The sequence below is a fragment of the Hemicordylus capensis genome, chromosome 4 (assembly GCF_027244095.1).
Source record: "Hemicordylus capensis ecotype Gifberg chromosome 4, rHemCap1.1.pri, whole genome shotgun sequence".
Lineage (NCBI taxonomy): Eukaryota > Metazoa > Chordata > Lepidosauria > Squamata > Cordylidae > Hemicordylus > Hemicordylus capensis.
Window position 1 is genome coordinate 254,388,403 of NC_069660.1, and position 23,588 is coordinate 254,411,990.

Consider the following 23,588-nt stretch of genomic DNA (forward strand, 5'->3'; position numbering starts at 1 on the left):
AATTGCCACAATATTACATTAAGTATATTCTGTGTGCAGTTCCCCTTTCCAAACCACGAACAGTTTTCAGACACTGCAAGTGCACACTTGACCTAGCTTATGAAATGAATCATGAGGTCAAGTATGTGTAAGAAGTATTTTGGGACATGCTCCTTGCCAGTGGTCACACATCTTCCAGTAATCTGCTGTAGCCCAGTGATCAAAGTATACTCAACTGAGAGTTGTGGCTGAAATTACACTCTTCATTAGGAGAGCTGTTCTGACCCAAGGAGTCCTCTTGTGCCCCTTTCAAAGTGGCTCTGCTCTTTGTTCTAGGAACTCAGGAGATAAAATATGAGAACTGTTTATACTAAATGTAGGCTATAGAAGATGCTGACATGCCTTTACAGACCTAAAGAAGGATAATTTTACAGTTTCCCTCTGTCTTTAAGGCGTTCAAAAAGTATATGTTAACATAGGTTTGCATTGTTTTGGGGGAAAATGTTAATCTTAGTTTGAATAATCCTTTGTTTTCTGTAGGGGAGGGCTAGCGGAGAGATTGAATAGGCTGCAGAACCGAAAGAGGGCTGCCATTAGCTTTTGGAGACATCAGTGTATTTCAGATGATCAAACAGCTTCAGGTAAGAACCTTAGTAGAAATGTGGTATTTAATTACTCTAGAATTGTTGTGGACAGTCCTGTTTCCCCCACCCCATTGAAGGTATACTGTATGATTATGTTAGTGAGAAGCAGTTGGGCAGTCTGTTATGTGTCATATAACTGGCACATGTTGTGCTAAGGGATCATCTGGCTGTGTTCTCATATTATATTCTATGGATCACCACAAAACTATACATCTGCACTAATTAATATCTGCTAACACTCAGGTATTTCAGTGTAAACAAAGAACAATGTTGCAGTTCTGCAACAGCAATATTTTGTAATGATTGTAGTCATATATAGAATTCTTTGATATTCTCAGAGTACTTTCCCCAAACCAAAGACCTCTCTGACACCATGTGACACTGAAGTATAAGGTCAGATGTGGTAGTAATCATTGATCACTCTGGCACTGGAAATTAGAAACAAACATTCAGAGACCTATCAGATAACCCTGTTACAAGTAGACAATCTGCCACATGTTGTGCTCACATCAGAAACATATATATTACAAGCTTGAAAACTGTAGCTTATTGGTGACAGCTTTATTTACATGCAAATCCTTGTACCTCTTGGATTATGATGGCGTGCTGAACCTCAGGAAGTGCAGTGGAAATAGTGACAGAACACAGAATGCAGTATGAACTGTACCTGTTTCTTCATTCAACTATCGGCAGCAGATCATATGATAAACAACTTGTATAAAGACTGTCTTATGCTTTGCAGTTCTGTTTTTAATATTGGGCTCACTTGGATGATACTTTTGCTCCCAGAACCAGTCCAAATGATTAAGAAGAGGGACTCACTGAGAGGGTGCCTATCCAGAAATAAATTTGCCATCTACATTCAACTTTTGCAAAATACTGTAAAATAACTAGTTTGCTGGATGCAAAGCCATCTCACTCCTACCCTCAAGAAAAGGTCATTCACCCTTTTTCTGGTGTCATTAGTAACTAATGGATAGCTTGCAACACATCACAGTTGTGCTAAGGATTAGCACTTTATCTCAGTAATAGGTTTCTGGTGATCCTTCTGTTTTAATGATAAATACTTAAAAATTCACATCACAAATATCATCCTGTAATATTAATGTTTCACAAATAATGGTTTTTCAGTCAAAAATACACTGTTTTCTGGTTGGGCATGTGGGTGGGGGATAAAGTTACCCCATGATAGCAACATTGTGGGGTTGTGGAATATAGTTATTCCATGATGAAAATGATGACATTTCATGGAAGCAATTGAAGGTTAAATACTGAACACTGGCTTGCTGCTTCAGCAATGACAACCGCTGCACTAAAGAGATTGATTTGCTTTCTCTCCACATTTTGCATCTTATTTGCTTTGTTATCTCTTGTAATATTTCTAAAATAAGATGACTTGCAAGATTGTTTCTGACATCTGTACATTTCTTGTTTTTTGTTGTTGCTGCTTAAAGCAAACATGCAAAAGACAGATGAGCTCAGAGATCAATGAGAGGGGATTGGACCATCTTAACTTTTTGAGTCCTGTTAAATCCCTCTTGAAACTTTCGTGTGTAGTCACACAGACCAGAATGTCACTGATAAAAGAAGAGAGAGGGATTTCCTAGTGAAGGCAAAATCCTAGCTACTGACGTAATTTGAGAAATTCATTTCCAGAATGGCTAGACTAGTTCTTTAATATCATTTCATGTAGTACAAGTTAATAGAATATGTTCCACCTAAACAGTATCTACTCGCAGTATACTTTTTAGCATCTCTCCTTCTTTCTCTCTCACTTGCACACATCCTGACGTATATGAGGAGCGCTGGTCTTGCGTTAGCAAGCATAACTTGTCCCCTTAACTAAGCAGGGTCCGCCCTGTTTGCATACGAATGGGAGACTAGAAGTGTGAGCACTGTAAGATATTCCCCTTAGGGGATGGAGCTGTTCTGGGAAGAGCAGAAGGTCCAAGTTCCCTCCCTGGCATCTCCAAGATACAGGTGAAACTCGAAAAATTAGAATATCGTGCAAAAGTTCATTAATTTCATTAATGCAAATTAAAAGGTGAAACTGATATATGAGATAGACGCATTACATGCAAAGCGAGATAAGTCAAGCCTTAATTTGTTATAATTGTGATGATCATGGCGTACAGCTCATGAAAACCCCAAATAAACAATCTCAGAAAATTAGATTACATGGAACCAAGAAGACAAGGATTGAAGAATAGAACAATATCGGACCTCTGAAAAGTGCCTCAAGCAGGCCCGCCGCCGCCGCCTCTGGCCTCCCTGCCGCCGGGCCGGGCCCGCCGCCACCGCCTCTAGCCTCTCGCCGCCGGGCCGGGCCTGCTGCCGCCTCCGCCTCTGGCCTCCCTGCCGCCAGGCCGGGCCCGCCGCCGCTGCCTCTGGCCTCCCCGTGGCCGGGCCGGGCCCGCCGCCTCTGGCCTCCCCGCAGCCGGGCCCGCCGCCTCTGGCCTCCCCGCGGCCTCCCCGTGGCCTCCCTGGCCTCCTCCTCTGGCCTCCCCGCTGCCGCCGCCTCTGGCCTCCCTGCCGCCGGGCCGGGCCCGCCGCCTCTGGCCTCCCCACAGCCTCCCCGGCCTCCTCCTCTGGCCTCCCCGCGGAGGAGGGGGAGGTCTATCTCCAGTTACCGCCAACTCGTCTGATGGCTACACAGAGACGGGCCATCTCAGTCGCTGCCCTGAGATTGTGGAATGCACTCCATGTTGAGATACGATCCTCCCCATCTCTAGCAATTTTCAAAAAAACTCCTGAAAACCCATCTTTTTGCCCAAGCTTTTTCAGCTTCCTAATATTTTTGGGTTTTAATTTCTGGTTTATTTTTAAATTGTTAAATAATTTTTGTATATGTTTTTAACTGGTTTTATGTTATTGTAAACCACCCAGAAACGAAAGTCTGGGGCGGTCTACAAATTTGATAAATAAATAAAATAAAATACATTCTCTTACTGAAAATGTCCCACTTAGGCTGCTGTTTCCCTTTGGAGTTTCAGGTGTCTTTACATTAAATTGTAAGTATGCACCTGGAATTCTGGTGGGGGATTGAGGAGGAAAATAGCAAGTTGGGAGAGGAGGACTGAACACCTGCAACCACCCCCCCAACTACTGCTCAAACTTGCATCCTTTTGAAACTGATTTTTTATATGAAAAAGTAGGAGGTTGGGCCTTTATTGCATTCAATTTACATGTAAAATATAGTTTGCCTCTTTATATTTAAGCACATAAGACCCTAGTTTAAAAAAAAAACAGCAAGATGACCCCTGCTTACAGGCATTGCTGTGCCATCTTGTGAACATAGGAAGCTGCCATATACTGAGTCAGACCATTGGTCCATCTAGCTCAGTATTGTCTTCACAAACTGACAGCGGCTTCTCCAAGGTTGCAGGCAGGAATCTCTCTCAGCCCTTTCTTGGAGAAGCCAGGGAGGGAACTTGGAACCTAGATGCTCTTCCCAGAGCAGCTCCATCTCCTAAGGGGAATATCTTACAGTGCTCACACTTCTAGTCTCCCATTCATATGCAACCAGGGCAGACCCTGCTTAGCAAAGGGGACAAGTCATGCTTGCTACCACGAGACCAGCTCTCCTCCTTTTGCCAAAGGAGTTTGCCCAAAGGGGTTTTTTAAAAGAGACAGCCAAAGAGGGCCAGCAGGTGTAGTGGTTAGAGTGCTGGACTAGGACTGGGGAGACTCAAGTTCAATTCCCGATTCAGCCATGATACTTGCTGGGTGACTCTAGGCCAGTCACCTCTCTCTCAGCCTAACCTACTTCACAGGGTTGTTGTGAGGAGAAACTTAAGTATGTAGTACACCACTCTGGGCTCTTTGGAGGAAGAGCGGGATACAAATGTAATAATAATAATAATAACAACAACAACCACCACCTCTTGGTTTTGGCTGTGTGCTCCAATATCCAACACTGAAGAGTGCACAGCCTTTGTTTAAAACAATTAAAACTAAGCTAAAAGGTCAGCATGAGGTTTCAATGCATCATGGCTGTTACCCGTGCAGAAACACTTTCAGCCTTATGCATCCATTCTTTATGGGCTCAGTACTGCAGCAGTAATCAAGATTGGGTTTGCACTACCTTTTTAGTGTGAGCAATCTTTTGTGGCTTTTTTCACCATCTTAAGTGTTTGAGCTTTACTTACTTGGCACTGTGCTAGATAGCTTTTTTGTTCTCAATTGTAATGAATGCTAGAAGTTATTATTTTAAACCCACAGGGGAATGGCAAGTAGCCAGTGTTCCCTTTGTGTCCTCCTATTACCTCAGGGTTGTTGTTTTTTAAAGTGCTGCAAACAATGTACAGAAACACAAAATACTGTTTCTCTTTCTCAGTTCCTTTTGGTTTTCCTAAGAGAAGAAACTAATGTATATAGAATTCCAGAGAGGATTAAATGGACATTGTCTTTTTCCCCCACAGCTGCCTATCTGAGCAATGAAAAGTGTTGCTTAGGTAAAAGTAAACATTTCTTAAATCTAAGGTTTTCTAATTAGGTCTGATGTAGCACTTATGTGACTTTGTACAGTGTGTGTAAACTTAACTTCTCTCCTTTTTCCTCTTTGGCTTGGGTCACTGGTGTTCTCTTCAAAAGTCTCCCTTGCCAAAAACCCTCTGGCTGAGTTGGGTACACCTGTGCTCAAGTATGTGAAACCTTCTTCAACAGAAAACAAGAACAATGGAAGAATGATGTTATGTAATTGGTAATGCACTTTGTTGGCTAGCTAGCTACACTTTAACAGCACTGTACTTTTGAAAAGGACCTTGAATTGATCCTAAGTATTTACCATAAACCTAAGGAAACCTTTCCAAATAAGGACTATAGTTATGAAATATTTGAAGTGGAGGACTGCTGCAGTGGTAGGATTGCTGTGATTTTTCAGGAGGAGTTGACTTTTGTGTCATGTGCATTTACAAGATAAATACATATCATTTTGATGGCATAGATATGTATTCGTTTTCCCTTGATTTGCCTTTGAGTATGTTCCAGAAATAGTCCCTGGAGTATTAATCCTGGCATAAAAGAGGGGGGGGGGATAAACTATCACCTGACAACAATGCTCTCCAGCTGTCTGTATAGGAAAAGCAAGTCATTCTCTACACAAGAATGCCACCCCTACAAGTGACAATATTCAGAAAGCAGGGAACGAAAATTTCACTCTGCTGTTGACCAGACTTTAATAGCAAAATTTCAAAGCAAAGCTCCAGTGTGAAATAGCTGAACTAAAAGTCATCAGCAAATTTGATTTTGATTTGATTCTATTAAATTTGGACTTAATTGGAACTGTAGTTTTCCCCCAACACAGATGTTAGTAAATTATTTACTTATTTACACAGTCAGACAGGTGTTATTGACTGGTTTGTTTTATCGAGACATCGAGTCTTTCCCAAGGACCTGGGATGGCTGAATTTTATTGTCAATGTTGTTGCTGCTGTTATAGATATCATTGCAGAATATAGGCTGTTCCCAGTAAAGCTGCTTTTTGTAATTGGCTGATGGTGATTTCTGTGGCCCCAATGGTGTTGAGGTGCTCTTCAAGGTCTTTTGGAATTGCATGTAGGGTGCCAATTACCACTGGGATGATTTTGGTCTTTTTCTGCCACAGCCTTTCAATCTCAATTTGTAGATCTTTGTATTTTGTGTTTTTTTCTATTTCTTTTTCTTCTATTCTGCTATCCCCTGGTATTGCTATGTCGATTATTTTGACTCATTTTTCTTTCTTCTCAACTACAGTTATATCTGGTGTATTGTGTGGCAGATGTTTGTCTGTTTGTAGTCGGAAGTCCCATAATATTTTGGCATCTTCATTTTCTACCACTTTTTCAATTTTATGGTCCCATTAATTTTTGGCTACAGGTAGCTTGTATTTTTTGCAGATGTTCCAGTGTATCATCCCTGCTACCTTGTCATGCCTTTGTTTGTAGTCAGTCTGTGCGATCTTTTTACAACAGCTGATTAGCTGGTCCACTGTTCCATCTGCTTCTTTACAAAGGCGGCACTTGCTGTTTGTTGTGGATTTTTCTACTTTTGCTCTTATTGCATTTGTTCTTAGTGCCTGTTCTTGTGCAGCCAGTATTAAACCCTCTGTTTCTTTCTTCAAGTTAAGCCATTGGCAGGTCTTGGTGATGTTTGATTTTCTACTTATATTGTACAAATATTGACCATGCAGTGGCTTATTTTTCCATTTTTCTGCTCGGTTCTTGACTTGTTCTTTTTTGTAGGCCTGCTTGGTTTCATTGGTGTTGAATAGTTTCTCATTATTGACCATTTGGAGTGCATCTTCTTCACTGTCCTTGATATATTCTTCAAGGCCTCTTTTCTCCTCCTCTACTGTTTGATGGACTTGCAACATTCCTTTTCCACCTGAGCTGCGAGGGAGGTATAGCGTATCGACATCACTGTGGGGGTGCAGAGCATGATTGATGGTCATGATTTTCCTGGTCTTACGATCTAGCGTCTCTAGCTCTGCCTGGGTCCAGTCTATTATTCCTGCAGTGTATCTGATAACAGGTATAGCCCAGGTGTTTATGGCGTGTATGGTGGTCCCGCCATTGAGTTTGGACTTGAGGATTTTTCTAACTCTCCTGATGTATTCAGTTCCAGTTGTTGTTTTTTAACTTCAGTGTGTGCAATGTTATCAGCCTGGAGAATGCCCAAGTATTTGTAATGTTCTTTCTCTTCCAGGTTCTTGGTCTTGCTTCCATTGGGCAGTTCTTTTCCTTCTGTTTTTCTTATTTTTCCTCTGTTCATTATTAATGCAGCACACTTGTCCAGTCCAAACTCCATTGCTATATCGCTACTGAATATATTGACAGTGTTTAGCAGTGATTCGATTTCTGACTGGGACTTTTCATACAACTTCAGATCGTCCATGTACAGCAGATGGTTGATTTGACTTGATGTTTTAGATGTTTGGTCTCCGAGGCCTGTTATGTTTAGTATTTGTGAAAGTGGAGTCATGGCGATTACAAACAACAGAGGGGATAGTGAGTCCCCTTGGAAAATGCCTCTTCTAATCCTAATCTGTCCAAGTGTCTCGCCATTGATTGTTAACTGTGTACTCCACATGCTCATTGCTTTTTAAATAAATATCTGAATGTTTTTGCTGACACCAGTTGTTTCTAAACATTTTAGTATCCATGTGTGAGGCAATGAGTCGAAGGCTTTCTTTTTGCAATCTGTGCAACACTTCGATTTGTTTTTCTTCTCTTGCAATTTTCTAAAATCATTTTGTCAATCAGCAGCTGGTCTTTTGTGCCTCTGGTGATCGGGCAATTTCCTTTCTGTTCAACTGGAAGCTGTTTGTTAGTTAATAAGTGTTGCATCACTTCATCTGCTATTATTCCAGTTAATAATTTGAACATGGTTGGCAGGCAGGTGATCGGTCTATAATTACTTGGAACTGCACCTTTTGCTGGGTCTTTCATTATGAGATGAGTTTTCCCAGCCATTGTTCAATATCACCTCCTTGCAACATGTGATTGAACTGTTTTGATAGTTGTTTATGAAGGCTTGTTAGGTGTTTAAGCCAAAAGCCATGCAGTTCATCGTCGCCTGGCACAGTCCAATTTTTAATTTTCTTTGCTCTTTCACTTATTAATTCTGGTGTTATTATTAGATCTTGCATTTGTTGGTTACATTTTTTTACCTCTTTCATCCAGTCTGCTTTTTTATTATAATCTATTGGCTTGTCCCATCATTTCCCCCAGAATTGCACTGTTTCTTCTTTATTTGGTGTTTCTACGTTTCTTGCAGTTTCTCCTTCTATGCTTTGGTAGAAACGTCTCTGATTCGACTGGAATTGGGGATTCTGCCTGTGTTGTGTAATTCTGGCTTCATATCTGCTAATCTTCTTTGACACTGCTGTTATTTGCTGCTTTATTATTTCCAGGACTTCTCTAATTTTCCTTGAATCTAGGTGGTATTTTTGGGTTAGATACTGTTTGGTGTTTTCATTCTTCAGCTTCTTGTCTTTCATATCTTTCAATTTACTAGCATCTGATCTAAGTCTGGAGATTTTATTTTCGAATCTAATCTTCCATTTAGGTGATGTAGTACTTTCTTTTTTGACAGGTCCACTGATCTTATATCCGAGCTACTGTGTTGTTATTGTTGCTGCACTGTACATTAGTTGGTTTGTTTCTTGCAAATTACTGGTTGTTATTTCTGCAAGTGCAGCACTGACATCTTTTAATGCCTGAGCAAGTTGTTTTTTGGCAACTGTTTTTAGAGCTGGAAGTCGAACCCTGGTGGTTGTTTGGTTCATGTGCTCAGTTATTTTTTGCTTTAGTTCGTGTTGCTTTTCTGTTAGACGGCATTCAGGTTTTTGAGGTGTAGGCCTCAACATTATTATTATTATTTACATTTTATATCCTGCTCTTCCTCCAAGGAGCCCAGAGCGTTGTACTACATACTTAAATTTGTCCTTGCAACAACCTTGTGAAGTAGATTAGGCTGAGAGAGAAGTGACTGGCCCAGAGTCATCCAGCAAGTATCATGACTGAATGGGGAATTGAACTTGGGTTTCCCTGGTCCTAGTCCAGCACTCTAACCACTACACCATGCTGACTCAGATACCACACTGGCTCAGTTAAAGAGATAGTATTATCTCCACTAAATGCTGTCATAAAGCAGTCACTCTGTTCTGTTGTATGCATTTTGGCATAAAAGCGTCAGAACTACAGCTACCCTTGAGGATAATGCATCATGTATCTGAAAAAGTGGACTCTAGTCCATGAAATCTTAGGAAAATAAACCAGTTACTGTTTGTTGCTATGACCGACTAACCTAGCTACTTCTCTGAAATTTACCACTCTAGGATTCATATAAATTTGATGCATATAGAACATGTTAATTTCTTTTCCTCCTTTTCCTTCTTCCCCTCCCCCCTCCCATAGAATTTCATTTTTATGTTTGTAATAATCCTGTGGGATATGATTTGGCTGAGAAATAGTAACTAGTTTGAGCTTGTGCTGAGAATTTTTTTTTTTAACCCAAGTAGATGCACATCCACCTTATGTGGTGCAGCAGGGAAATGCTTGACTAACAAGCAGAAGGTTGCCAGTTTGAATTCCCACTAGTACTATATCGGGCAGCAGCAATATAGGAAGATGCTGAAAGGTATCATTTCATACTGCATGGGAGGAGGCAATGATAAACCCCTCCTGTATTCTACCAAAGACAAGCATAGGGCTTTATGGGTGCCGGGAGTCGAAATTGACTTGACGGCACACTTAACCTTAAGAGGTTAGAACCCAAGTGTCCCATGCCCAGTGCTGATATACTTATCCATTGCATGATTCTGCTTCCACTGTATATTGTTTGCATTTATTGGTGTATATAAACAGCTTAACACCTTCAGCCCTGTTAGTAAATCCAGCCACCATGCCTCAGTTCCCAGGGGTGCAGCTATAATTGAGTGAATGGATTCAAAGAACCCGGTCACCCAAGCTCCAGAGGGCCCTCCAGCTCCACCCTCCCTATTTTCTTCACTATCTCCCTCACTCAAAGGGGCTGCTGGGAAGTGGGGCAAACATACGCCCCCTCCCCTAGCTACGCCCTGGCAGTTCCTCTCAACTATTTGAGCTTTAGAATTTACAGTCAAAAGGTGCAATTTCATATTATCTTCTGCATATTTCAAGTGGTAGACTGTGTGTGTGTGTGTGTGTCTGTGGTAGACTGTGTGTGTGTGTGCTCTCTCTCTTTCTCTCTCTCTCTCTCTCTCTCTGGATGTTAGTATGTGCGATTCAGAATAAACGGAATCGATTAGAAACATGGGAGTTACGCAACAGATCCAAAGAAGAATAACTCCACTTGTTTTAAGGCAGCGAATAATTTTGTCCACTTCACTTAATTTTTGTATACTATTTTGCAAGCTGTGTGAAAATGACGAAAAATTAGTTTCCAAAATGTATAAGCTCTTGCTTATGGAGGAGACAAGAGATGAAGTGGTTAAAACGACTATGGTAAAATGGGCTCAAGATGTGGGCTATAATATAGAAATGGCAGCCTAGGAAAAATTATGGAAAACTGATTTAAAGTTTACTGCATGTTATCTTTTTAAAGAAAATTATTATAAAATGATGTATAGGTGGTATTTGACGCCTAAAAAATTGGCATTAATGTATAAAAATGTTTCAAACAAATGCTGGAAATGTGGACACTCTGAAGGAACCTTTTTTCATATGTGGTGGTCTTGTAGGAAGGCTAAGGCCTTTTGGGACATGATATATAATGAGTTAAAGAAAATTTTTAAAATGACATTTCCTAAGAAGCCAGAATCCTTCCTGCTGGGAATAACGCAAGGAGTGTTTTCTGCAACCAATTTAACATTTTTTATGTACGCTGCTACGGCGGCCAGAATAATATATGCGCAGAAATGGAAGAGTAATGAACTGCCTTCAAAAGAAGATTGGCTGATAAAACTTTTGGAATATGCGGAGGTGGCAAAACTCACAGTACTGATAAGAGATCAAAATTTGGAATGTTTTAAAGAAGATTGGAAACCATTTTTATTATACTTAAAGAACTATTTCCCTAATATTGTTTTTGCAACAGGGTTTGAAATTTAGTAATAATAGCAGGTTGGGTAGATCAAAATCGAGTTTGTAAGGTTTAAGATATATGTTTTGAATTACTATTATAGCAAGGGTTAATTCTACAGTTGGTGATTCACGAGGAGGTGTGAGCGGGAAGTCAATATTTGTTTAATGTGATGTGATTGTTAAGGTATTGTTAAAATCAATAAAAATTTAAACATGAAAATTTTTTTGTGTGTGTACTATTTTGCAAAATTAAGTTCCATAACTCCATCAAATTCTTTAATCTTTTAATCTTATAGTTTGAAATCAGAATGTTATCAGTTTCGTTGTTGAAGACGGGTTTCAAACCAAAAGGTTCGATATAAGGATAGTCAATGAGTTTGCAGTCTGGCAAATAGTATACATCTCTTGCATATCTCAGGCACCCGAGAGGCTTCTGTTGTTCCCCTTTTATGTATCTCAGAGAGTTCAGGCAACTTGAACAAGGCTAGACAGCAAACTGATGACATAGCTAAACCTAAAACTCCATCATCCTAAAGCCAAGGTACAGGTCTGTAGTGACCTGACCTGATCCTGAAACAGGGGCTCTTCAGAGCATGACCCTTCAAAGTGCCTGCCAAGTCTAGAGGCCAAGGAGTTATCATCACCACCTGTTAACATGGATCACAGGCTCATGACTTGAGGCCAGATGCTGAGCAGTTTTGATGATGGCTTCTCAGATGATGGCTTCTCAGAACCTCTAGCACTGGAGAACCAAAAGTATGTCACACTAGCCCCAGGCAAAGATGTGGCTTTTCCAGAAAATTTTCAGATGCTCTAAACATATTGTGATTCAATGTGGAATCTTTATTCTGAAATATGTTTTGTAAACAAAACTAAAAAAAAGTCATTTTAATTTTATGTGCAGAATACAAATATCTCAGAACTTTAACTAATAGCCACAAGCCCTCTTTTGCCCACCTATTGCTATGCAGCTTGTGGTCCAATTTACAGAAGTGATTTACAGAAAACACAATAGTATTTTCAACAACACTTTCCATATCTCGAGCTCAACAAAGGAAATTAAACACTGCTCTGTATGTCTGCTGGAAGTGAAGTCAAATCTAATAGTTTTAGTTTTGCTTTCATTAGCAGTGAAGGTTTAACTTGATTTTAACTTTGGCTGTGCAAGTCAAATCACAAAAAAATCAGATGAACTCATTATGCATTGTGTGAAAAAGTAGTTCCGTTGGTTGGTCCTAAATTTACTGGCAATTAATTTGCATGGGTTCTGGTTTTAGTGTTATGTGTATGTGAGAGAAATTTCTCTCTATCCACTTTCTCCACACCATGCATGATTTTTTAGACTTCTATCATGTCTCACCATAGTCATCTTTTTTCTAAACTAAAAAGCCCCAAGTGTTGTAGTTTGCCCTCTTCTGTACCTTTTCCAGTTCTACAATGTCCTTTTTTAGATGTGATGACCAGATTTGTTCACAGTACTCCAGGTGTGGCCACACCATAGTTTTGTACAAGGGCATTATAGTATTAGCCGTTTTATTTTCAGTCCCCTTCCTAAGGATCCCTAGAATGGAATTGGCCTTTTTCGCAGCTGCCACACATTGAGTCGACACTTTCAATGAGCTGTCCACCATGACCCCAAGATCCCTCTCCTGGTCAGTCACCAACAGCTCAGATCCCATCAGCGTATACTTGAAGTTGGGGTTTTTTGTCCCAATGTGCATCACATTACACTTGGCAACATTGAGCTGCATTTGCCATTTTGTTGCCCACCCACCCAATTTGGAGAGATTCTTTTGGGGCTTCTCACAAACTGTTTTGGATCTCACTACCTGAAAGAGTTTGGTATCATCTGCAAATCTGGCCACCTCGCTGCTTACCCCAACTTCCAGATAATTTATGAATAAATTAAAAAGCACCGGTCCCAGTACAGATCCCTGGGCGATCTTACTTCCCTCCATTGTAAAAACTTTCCATTTATACCTACCCTCTGTTTCCTGTTCTTCAACCAGTTATCAATCCACACATGTACTTGTCCCCTTATCCCATGACTGCTAAATTTTCTCAAGAGTCTTTGATGAGTAACTTTGTCGAAAACATTAAGGAAGTCCAGGTATACTATGTCAACTGGATCACCTTGATCCACACACTTGTTGACACTCTCAAAGAACTCTAGAAGGTTTGTGAGGCAAGATTTACCTTTGCAGAAGCCATGCTGGTTCTCTCCCAGCAGGGTCTGTTCTTCTATGTGCTTTACAATTTTATCTTTGAGGATGCTTTTCATCATTTTGCCTGGAACAGATGTTAAGCTAACCGGCCTGCAATTTCCCGGATCCTCCCTGGATCCCCTTTTGAAAATGGGTGTTACATTTGCTACTTTCCAGTCCTCCGGAACAGAGTCTGATTGTAGGGATAAGTTATATATTTTAGCAAGGAGGTAGGCAATTTCCCATTTGAGTTCTTTGAGGACTCTTGGGTGGATGCCATCCGCTTCTAATGATTTGTTGCTTTTTAATTTTTTCAGAAAGTTTAGAACAGGGATTCTCAACGTTTGGTACCCAGATGTTATTGGACTTCAATTCCCATAATCCCCAGCCCCAGCGGCCTTTGTTTGGGGCTTATGGGAATTGAAATCCAATAACATCTGGCGACCCAACTTTGAGAATCCCTGGTTTAGGACATCATTTCTTGTCATTTCTACCTTACTCAGTTTTTTAGTCTCCATCTCCGAAAAGCCTTGCTCAGGAACAGGTATATCTCAGTATCCTCTGCCATAAAGACAAACGCAAAGAACTCATTTAGCTTCTCTGCAACCTCCATATCCTCCCTAATAATCCCTTTCACTCCCTTGTTGTCTAATGGTCCAACCACCTCCAGAAGTTTTTGTTATTCCCCTTGATGCTTTTAGTTAAATGTTCCTCAAACTCTCTTTTGGAGAGGCTTTCCAATTTTGGAAAGAAGTCTTCTTCCCCTTAATGGCTTCCTTGACTTTACCTGTTAGCCATGCTGGCATCCTCCTGGACTTAGTGGTACCTTTATTCCTTTTGGGTATACAGTCTAATTGGGCTTCTAGTATTGTGGTTTTGAGTAAACTCCATGCATTCTGGAGCGACGTGACTCTCCTGATTTTCCCTTTCAGCTTTCTTTTCACCATACTTCTCATTTTGGAGAATTTTCCTCTTCTGAAATTCAAAGTGTCTGTGTTAGACTTCCTTGGTGATTCTCTCCCTGCATGTATGCTGAATTTGATTGCACTATGGTCACTGTTCCCTAAAGGGTCGATGACACCGACATCACCCACCAGGTCCTCGGTGCCACTCAGGATTAAGTCCAAGGTCGCCTTCTTTCCGGTTGCTTCCAAGACCAACCGTTCTAGGGCACAGTCATTCAGCATATCTAGAAATCTGACCTCTTTGTCATGACCTGACTGTGAATGTACCCAGTCTATGTGTGGGTAATTGAAGTCACCCATTATTACTGCCCTGCCTCTCCTTGATGCCTCCCTGATTTCCTGCTGCAACTCACAGTCACTGTCAGTGTTTTGATCCAGAGGGTGATAGCACGTCCCCAGTTGCACATTTCCTTTCAGGCCTTGTATTGTCACCCACAGGGTTTCTGTGGAGGACTCCAGTCCACCTAGGTTTTCTAGCTGGTTAGATTCTATCCCTTCTCTAACATACAGTGCTACTCCACCTCCAAGGTGCGCTTCCCTGTCCTTTCTATAGAGTTTATATCCAGGGAGAACAGTGTCCTACTGGTTCTCACTGTTCCACCATGTTTCTGTTATGCCCACTATATCTATTTCTGTGTTAGCACCAAGCACTCCAGCTTGCCCATCTTTTGTTTCTGATAACAATTTCCTTGTACCACTCAGCAGTGTATTGATCCCAGAAAAAAGTAAGTTGGGCCTGGAAGGCACTCCAGGACAAGAGAGAGCCTGCTTGGAATGATGTATATCAATTTGGATCTTGACGGGTGCTTTGTGATCGACAGCAAGAAATTCTGAAAAACCTCTACAGTATATTGTTCTATAGCATATGTTATCCAAATAATCTTAAAAGCACTTTTGGGTTTGGGAAACATACCTATATTCAGAAAGCAAATTACTGTTCCTGTGTATGGCCATAGTTAGAATAGCACTTCCCCCACCCCTCTTCAGGTTCTCCTTGATATCTTAGCTGCCAGGCTACTCACTGTGTTGAAGCAGAAGTTGTGTGTAGCTTCTTTAAACTGGAGTCAGCATCTGAGATAGGGGGAAGTCTAGCAGCCATTGATTGATTGATTGATTAAGTGCCATCCAGTTGGTGTTGACTCACAGCCTTTACTATTTCTAAATCCAACAGTCAGTTTGGGGCAGGAGAAGACCTTGTGTATATTTAACACAAAGTAGCTGGTAGTGGTGTTTGAGTGAAATTTGCCAGTTTCAATCTGGGTGCAAGAATATAAATTGAAAAATGTGTATATTTACTATTTATTTTAGGAAATGAAAAACTTTAGGTCTCTTAATACAATTTAGTTCAGGAATTTGAACCTTTTTACAAAGCACAAGAGTCAGATTTAAAATAATCTGACAATGTCAAGACAAACAGTTTATTACTTTATCTCCCTGAACATGTTTTTTGAGAGTTGTTGTATTTTGACTACAGTTTTGTACATAAAAAATGGCTGCTTTGAATTCTTGTACCAAGTAGGCTTTTAAACATTTGTCTAATTATTCCTGCTATCCTGCAACAGTAGTTTTTCGGCCATCCAAATATCTGTAATTTTTTGGCATCTTCCTCCTTTCCCCCATTTTTATCAAGTAAAGTTATTTCTTCTTGTAGGTAAGTCTCTGAAAGCAAATAGCAGCAGCACTGCAGGCTTGTCAATTGAGTGTCATGTAGGGCCTAATTGATATGGCAGCTGCAGGCACAACGCTTAAGTGTTACTGGAACAGAGCTCCTTTGATGTGGTGCTTTAAACCCTCTCTTGGCTGTACTTTCTGGCTACTCGGAAGCCTTGGTACACCGTACTCAAGCATCTCTTCTGATGGTTAAATATTCCAATTGCTGAGTGTTTTTCCTAGCAGTTTCTAAGCTATGTTCTAGCTAATAGATTTGCTGTCCACAGAAGCTGTTCTCTGTTGCATTTTAAATGAACACAATTGCACCTCTGTGATGTTGGCATTTTCATGGCTAAAATTAATTTTGCTATCATAGATTTGTAAATTATATAAGCATTAAAGGAATAATATAGTAGTATAGTAAACATCTGCTGTATTGGCATGCTGGGGTTCCCTTGCTTTAAGCCTTAGGCAATATTTTATTTTAAATAATTAAGAGAGCCTTTATTCTCTCTTGAGAGTCAACTGATGTTGGACACACACACACCCATACTAGGATGAGTGAGGAAAACTTGGGTTCTCAGAAATCATACAACTAACTCAGTTAGTTGGTTATTAAGCAAGGTTATCAAGGCCTACCCATATGAAGCACTGTGTTTGCCTGTTGAGCAGCATTTCTTTTCAGATTATCCACATTGGCCCAAATACAATTCCAGTGTATTGTGAGCAGTTATTTAGTGCTGGACAACATTAAATAAGTGATCACAATTCAATTGAATTATATTTGGGCCATTGTGGATCATCTGTTTTATTATTTGGGGGCCTTTTAGTGAAAATTAATTGTGTAATGCCATGCTTTCAGGGATCATTTTTATAGCTAGTAACCAGAGAAATACGTTGTAGCTATTTAGATATAGGAGTATGGTGTTATAAAGTATCAATTAATGTAAAAAAAAATTAGTCTATATGGATACATATGAATACAATTTTTTGGGAAATGATATATATTATCACATGTGAAAAGTTGATGTTTAAAAGTACTGGATTCATTTTAATGCACTGTATACCTTTTTTAAAAAAAATGTAAGCAAGCTCATCATCTTCCAACTTGATTTTTACTTGCACATAAAGAAGCAGTGTGACTGAAGAAGGAACTGTGCATAATGCATGTGTGTGTGTGTTTGCATCATTTGGAGTACTTTTAAAAATATGTTTTTCGTTACTTAACTTCCAGGTAGTAAATCTGGTGTACTAATTGTGAAGATCTTAGAAATACACGAAGAATGCACTCTGTACATAGCGCTCTGCCATCAGCTGGGACAAATGTGCGGTGATAATTCTTCTGCAGAAGAAATTGCTGACCCTCAGCCTAAAATTAAAGTTCTTTTTGCAAAAGAAACAGCAGCTCATCTCAGGGTAGCTCCACAGGATGTCATACATGTCCATCCTCCTTGGTAAGTACAAAGAACAGACTCTGCTAATAATAGTTCAGTTGCCTCCTTTATTAGAGCAGCAGGTTGCATTACTGTAGAAGAGAAACCCAGAATTTGGAAGGACTTAAGTGGCACAGCAGGGAAATGCTTGACTAACAAGCAGAAGGTTGCCGGTTCGAATCCCTACTGGTATATATCGGGCAGCAGGGATATAGGAAGATGCTGAAAGGCATAATCTCATACTGCACGGAGGAGGCAATGGTAAACCCCTCCTGTATTCTACCAAAAGAAAACCACAGGGCTCTGTGGTCACCAGGAGTCGAAATCGCCTTGACAGCACATGTTACTTTACTTTATACTGTAGTATATTCAGGTTATAATCTTGTTTCGTGTTGGTTACATAGTTGCCTGCTATCTTCTCGCACTCCCATATATCATAATTGCATTTATTTCCCTGTATTGGGGCATGCTGCATTATTTTTAAGAGGTGAAATGTGCTTTATTTTTATGCTTTATTATTTAGGCATTAAAAATATTTTTAATTCAAGTCTGTGAAACATAAAATGGTATTCTAAAAGTGAAAATAATACCCAAGTGTTTCAATTTTACTGTAATGGACTTTCAAGTAATGAATAAGAAGTTTTGACTCTGTAAAAGACAACAACTCTTCAACTGTCTTATAAAGGTGAATTTTACCCCGCTGGGTTCTCCATGGGGAATGGGGTGGGGGGAAGCCCCAAGCAAATAAATATCAAAGAAATTATGCTACCCCTCTGGATGTTGCATATCTTTAGTTCCTCTGTTTATCACATTGATAAAGGCAAGCTTTCTGCATCAATGGGTCATCAGTAAGACCAGGATGAGCAAGGCATATTGTTCCTCCAGAGCCCTTTGATACAATGTATGTGTTTTAAAAAGTTATATATATTCAAACAGACAACATGGAGGAGAAAAAAATCAACAGACAAATCCCTACCATGAAAAAGAGAGTTAGTCGTCTTTTGCATTCTTCCTTTGAAGCTTTTGCATAAGCAGAAGGAATAGAGCGCTGATAAGAGAAAGAAACGCCACCACCGCACAATAAAAATTCTACAAAGTGACTGGCTACGAGGGCACTGCTAGAAGAAAGATATAATTATACAAATCTGTAGGCGATTACTTCTCTAATTCTAACATCTTTGAAGATTATAAACTAACCTGAAGGGGGGGGGGTAGCAACCTTGTTTATCTTAAATCTAGTATCATTTGCAATATATTTTGAGCTGTAAGGGCCCACTTCTTAAAGCAATCAATTTATTAAACAAATGGGCTAGATTGTCTTCTATAATAAGCTAGCTATCTCAAGCAAGTTAATCCTCTCTCTCATATGGTATTTACTACCATATTTAGTAGTAAATGTTTGACTATCAAATCTTCAGGAATAATTTCGTGGTTTAGAATGCTTTTAATTTGGCTTTCATTGTTCAGAATCTGAGTCCTTGAAATTTTTCTTAGGCAGTGGTGAGAATTTGAATATGAATCTTTTAAAGTTATATGTACTGTATGTCACCTCTTCATCACACGTGTTTTTCTGTATGAAATATAAATGCCAGTGATGATTCTATAGCTTGATCTGAGTGTGTCACTAGGATTTCTTATATCAATAGGGGCTACAGATACAATCTGATAAAAAGGGTGGGTGGGTCAAGGTACACATGATACATTAGAAATGGCAATGATGGGGCATGAGGTGGTATTGACAGAGTCAATTAACCTGGCTTTAAAATTGTGAATTGGTGTGCATCCATGGTGCAAATGCACTGTGGTACAATACAATGCTGATGTCATAGGTCAGTTGCATATCTCTTAGTATAAAGGCTGAACTGCAACGTAAATAGAACATTATATGTGTGCATTATTGTATTTGATTCAAAAGATTTCCTAACAATTTGGCTTTAAAAAAAAAGAATAGTTTGAGCTGTGTGGAACATCTGGGAGGCAAGGTAGGATGTGAACAGCAAAATGAGATTCTTCTGAGAGAGAGAGAGAGAGCAGTGGGAGACAAAGTCACTGATTTATATGATTAAGAAGAAAGAAAGAAAAAGCAACCCCTCCCCGCCATTTGTACTTGACTACTGCTGCCTTCATTTTTGTTTATCACATTACCCTTTGTGGGAACTGAGAATGTTTTGATGGGATCATAATGAGAAAGTAGTTTTTTTTAATGCAGCAAAATGGATGAAGTGATTAGAGGTGAATGCCCCAGCAAAAGAACGACTGCTAATATTACTTGATAGAATATGTCAAAATGAGCAGGGTCTAATGTATGTTGTAAGCTTTGTTTGGATATTTTATTCCTAGAACATTAGTGAAGGATGCAGCAGTGTTAGATGTTCGCACAGTGGTAAATGTTAATGTGTCATTGTTCTGTTTAGTTGCAGCTTGAAGTTCAGTGCAGCTTAAAGCTCATTGCAATCCTAAGATTGTACTTGAAAGCATGGTGGAGTCAGCCAAATACCTAGAAGAAAAATACAGAATGGGAGATTGGTAGTTATTGTCTTTATTTATTATTTATTTATTTTGTCTTTTACATTTTATATCTCGCTCTTCCTCCAAGGAGCCCAGAGCGGTGTACTACATACTTAAGTTTCTCCTCACAACAACCCTGTGAAGTAGGTTAGGCTGAGAGAGAAATGATTGGCCCAGTCACCCAGCAAGTCTCATGGCTGAATGGGTATTTGAACTCGGGTCTCCCCGGTCCTAGTCCAGCACTCTAACCACTACACCACGCTGTGTACTGTAGCTGAACTCCAAGGAGAGCCAAGCTATTGCCCCAAATTTTCTTTACCTACATAAACAGTTCTAGAAACATTTATCAAGTAGGAGACTTGTTTCCTTTCCTGCCAATAAAAACATGCATCATTCCTGTTTTTAAAGTTGTATTAAAACTCTGAGCAGGGCCTTTGCCACAGGTGGGACAAGACAGGCACCAACCTGAGAGCTCATGGGATCTATCTGCTTTAGATAAGCTGCTGCACAAGTTTAATGAATGTATAGAAAGTTAAGAAAATAACTTTCAGTGACTATATTATCTTATCTCTATATACAGCTTGCGCTCCTCCTTGTCCTGTCCTTCCCACCACCAGCCAATGGGCTTTCTCCCAAACCCTGCAATACCCCAGGGGTCTTTTGGAGATAGTCAGTGGCCAGTAGGGCAGGGAGGATTCTGAGTTGCTATTGAAATCCTCCTCCTCTTCCTCATGAAGACTAAAAGAAGATGAGAGGAAGGGGAAGGAGTTATTGCCTGCCCTATAAACTGTGGTGTTGGGGGCACTCACTTGCCATTGGAGAGGCCCAGGGCTGACTATTTGCCTCAATCTGACTGTTTTTATGGCTATGCCGTGTATTTTTGTAGACTTGGTTAACTTTTTAGTAAGATGTCAAATAGAGTAAGTTGCTGACAAGTTAATTAGTGTTAACACAGCGATAAGTAGATTTATTCAAAGTGTTTTGTGTTATAGAACGATCCATAAAGCACTTTAAAAGGCTTTTTAAAACTCTGCACTCTAACATTATACTTGGCTTCATTTTAACTAGTAGCCAACCCATCCTTGGTCACAACTTTGCAACTCACTTTAGGTGTGGCAAGTTTATGTATTATTCTGATTTAGTTATCTCCCATCACCACTTTTTGTTTGCATCTCATGATTGTAAGGTATCTAGTTAGCAGCCATGACATTTCTGTGTTCCTCACAGATTCTGTCTTTCCTCCTGGTTATGGGACAGAACCGCCCTGGTGGATGATCTGCACTGGAAATCCTGGTTAAATGTTGGTTAACCAGAACAGTTTGACCAGGATTGCCCTTAAATTTTGGGTTCTCATAATTTGCTCCATAGGGGCTCACTAATCCCAATTAACATTTTAACCAGAATCATTGTGATTGTGAGAACTCAACCTATATTGTAAGCCTCTTGGAGATCATATCATGAAGAGCACCATATAATTTGTTAAAAGAAAATACAGCACACAGCATGCTGGTGTAAAGGAAACTTGAAGTATAGTTGTAATAACTTCCATGTATATTTATGCATTATTTAAATAGAAAGGAGGGCATTCTTTTAAAATCTAAAAATTGTCAAAGGAGAAGCTTGTAAAAATCTCACATTAAGGGAGACAACATACATTAATTCAAGAGACTGTGCAAACAATAGCATGTAAAATCTGTATGAAGAATGAACTGAGACATACATTCTAAACTAGATTATTTGTAACATATCTATTTAATCTTAGAGAGAAATATACTGTGCTGCGATGAAAATGTTCCTGTGATATTTCAGAAGAATATTGTAGACTTGAAAAGTTCCAGCTCTTATAAAAGAGGAAATTCCAAGGATACTGTAGTGTCAGAAATGGTTAGTGGGTTGTTGTCTGCTGACGTCAAACAAGGGATTGCAGACAGTTTTGTTAAAGTCAGTCTAAAATGTACAGTAAAGTATTAACTGCAGACTAGATGAAGAGCTTTATATATGGCTGCTAGAAGTGCATTCCCATGTGTATTTAATCCCATTATAAATTCCACATTTTATTGAGCGAACAAATCTACATGGTTACAGAGAAATACTGCAAAGGGTAAATGCTTGTTGGGGCGGGGTGTGGGGGACATAAGATTTTGCTTAGAGGCAAAGTTGCTTGTTATAAACCAGAGGAATCACTCGGGTACTAGACGTGGTGTATGTTTCCCCCCTCCCCATGTTTTTTTTTTTTTTAAATTAGTGGTCCAGGAGAGGGAACTAGATGGATGCTGATAACAATAAACTGGGAAGGACTGCTAATTCAGGGGAGGATCAGAGCTTTGTAGGAAAAAATTTCAGAGGGATAGACTTGTTAGTCTGTTACAGAAAATGCAACAAATAGTCTTGTGGCACTTTAAAGACTAACACATGCATTTCTACTTGAGCTTTTGTGGACTACAATCTACTTCATCGATGTGTGAAGTGTTACACTCAGTAAGCAAAGAGATATACACGTGTGCACGCGCGCACACAATTTATCATTTGGTCAAAGACTGTAAATAAATACTAAACTAAACACACAATTTTATTTTACACCCTTAAACTGTCGTCTTGTTTAAAAACTCCAAGTCAGTATGCAATAAAACAATAAATGGCAAAAACTCATAAAACAATGACTAGTTAAAAATAGTAATAAAGCACAGGATAAGAAAACTGGAACAAAACAGGGTGGACTTCTATATTTCCTGGCCAAACACAACAGTCTTTAGGTGTTTGCAGAAGACTGGGAGGGAGGGCATTGTGCAGATCTCTTCTGGGAGGGAGTTCTGTTGTCTTGGGGCAGTCACAGAGAAGGCCCTGTCCTGTGTGCACATCAATTGAGCTTCAGCAGGTGTTGGCACCTGGAGCAAGGCCCTCTTGAGACAGATCTCGCCAAGTGGGTAGATTTACTTGGGAGAAGGCAATCCATCAGGTAAATGGGGCCTGAGCAGTTTAGGACATAAAAGGTAATAACCAGCAACTCAGGGCACTTTTTAACATAGTGTGTGGGGGGATTTCTCCCCACATGAGTGTTCTAGTGAACTCAAAATCCTACCTCCTCCTCATCTCCTTATGTCCTTTTTATTCTGCTTGGCCTCTCCAGATCAGATGTTTATGGTCCCACATTCAGAACTACATTCAGAGTGTCAGAATTTCATGCCTATGAGATAAACCCATGCCTATGAGATAAAAATGTCATTTCTATTGTGTTTGAATAGAGCAAGAAAATGTTTTTACAAGAAACAATAGGATCTGTTGTCTGTGATACAAGAAGTAGTGTGCTGCCTTATGAGATATGAAGGCTGTTCTCACGCACAGGCAAAACTGGGGTAGGGAAGCCCAGCCTGGTTTTGCCTGCATGTGAAAACTGCTGGGAGCTGCTCAGTGGCAAACCTGCAAGGGAGCCCCGGCTGTTAGCCAGGGTTAAGGGCACCAACATGCCATTATGTGAACTGCCCTGAGCCATTCTTGGAAGGGCAGTATATAAATTGAATGAATGAATGAATGAATGATTTAGCTTGGGCTAACTGATAGTGTGTCAGTGCTGCATGGCTCTGCAGAGCACCCACACATCATCAGCCTCCCACCTGGTGTCAGGAAACTCCTCATAATGCACTGCATGCTTGCGTGGTGCATT

At 40.0% G+C, this 23,588-nt stretch overlaps 1 protein-coding gene across 2 annotated transcripts in view; it reads left to right on the forward strand.

Annotated features, from left to right (window-relative positions):
* Nucleotides 1-23,588, forward strand: part of SPIDR (scaffold protein involved in DNA repair) — a 253,771-nt gene that overhangs the window by 94,096 nt on the left and 136,087 nt on the right. For both annotated transcript variants that reach the window (XM_053249054.1, XM_053249053.1), the window contains exons 7-8: nucleotides 520-620; nucleotides 17,221-17,440. In XM_053249054.1, the coding sequence (XP_053105029.1) occupies nucleotides 520-620; nucleotides 17,221-17,440 (321 nt within the window). The remainder of the gene's footprint in view (nucleotides 1-519; nucleotides 621-17,220; nucleotides 17,441-23,588) is intronic.